Source organism: Apaloderma vittatum, unplaced genomic scaffold, assembly GCF_000703405.1.
Source record: "Apaloderma vittatum isolate BGI_N311 unplaced genomic scaffold, ASM70340v1 scaffold29630, whole genome shotgun sequence".
In the NCBI taxonomy this organism is placed as follows: domain Eukaryota; kingdom Metazoa; phylum Chordata; class Aves; order Trogoniformes; family Trogonidae; genus Apaloderma; species Apaloderma vittatum.
In genome coordinates, this window is record NW_009693354.1 from 10,568 (window position 1) to 10,952 (window position 385).

Consider the following 385-nt stretch of genomic DNA (forward strand, 5'->3'; position numbering starts at 1 on the left):
CGTATGCGGGACCGAGAAGCGAAGCGCCTGCAGCGCATGCAGGAGACAGACGAGCAGCGGGCGCGGCGGCTGCAGAGGGACCGGGAAGCCATGCGACTGAAACGTGCAAATGAGACCCCGGAGAAACGACAGGCCCGGCTCATCCGGGAGCGCGAGGCCAAGAGGCTCAAGCGGCGCCTGGAGAAAATGGACATGATGCTCCGGGCACAGTTCGGCCAGGACCCCTCTGCCATGGCTGCTTTGGCAGCTGAAATGAACTTTTTCCAGCTGCCAGTGAGCAACGTCGAGCTGGAGAGCCAGCTGCTGGGCAAAATGACCTTCGAGGAGCAGAGCAACAGTGCACTCCACTGAGCTACAGTCAAGGACTGCGCCGCCTCTGCTGCAC

At 62.3% G+C, this 385-nt stretch overlaps 1 protein-coding gene across 1 annotated transcript in view; it reads left to right on the forward strand.

Moving 5' to 3' along the window:
- Positions 1–351, forward strand: part of ZNF821 (zinc finger protein 821) — a 10,652-nt gene extending 10,301 nt beyond the window's left edge. Inside the window, 1 exon segment of the mRNA XM_009878740.1 lies at positions 1–351. This exon segment is cut by the window's left edge and continues 24 nt beyond it. Coding sequence (XP_009877042.1) covers positions 1–351 — 351 coding nt within the window.
- The last annotated feature ends 34 nt before the right edge of the window (positions 352–385 follow it).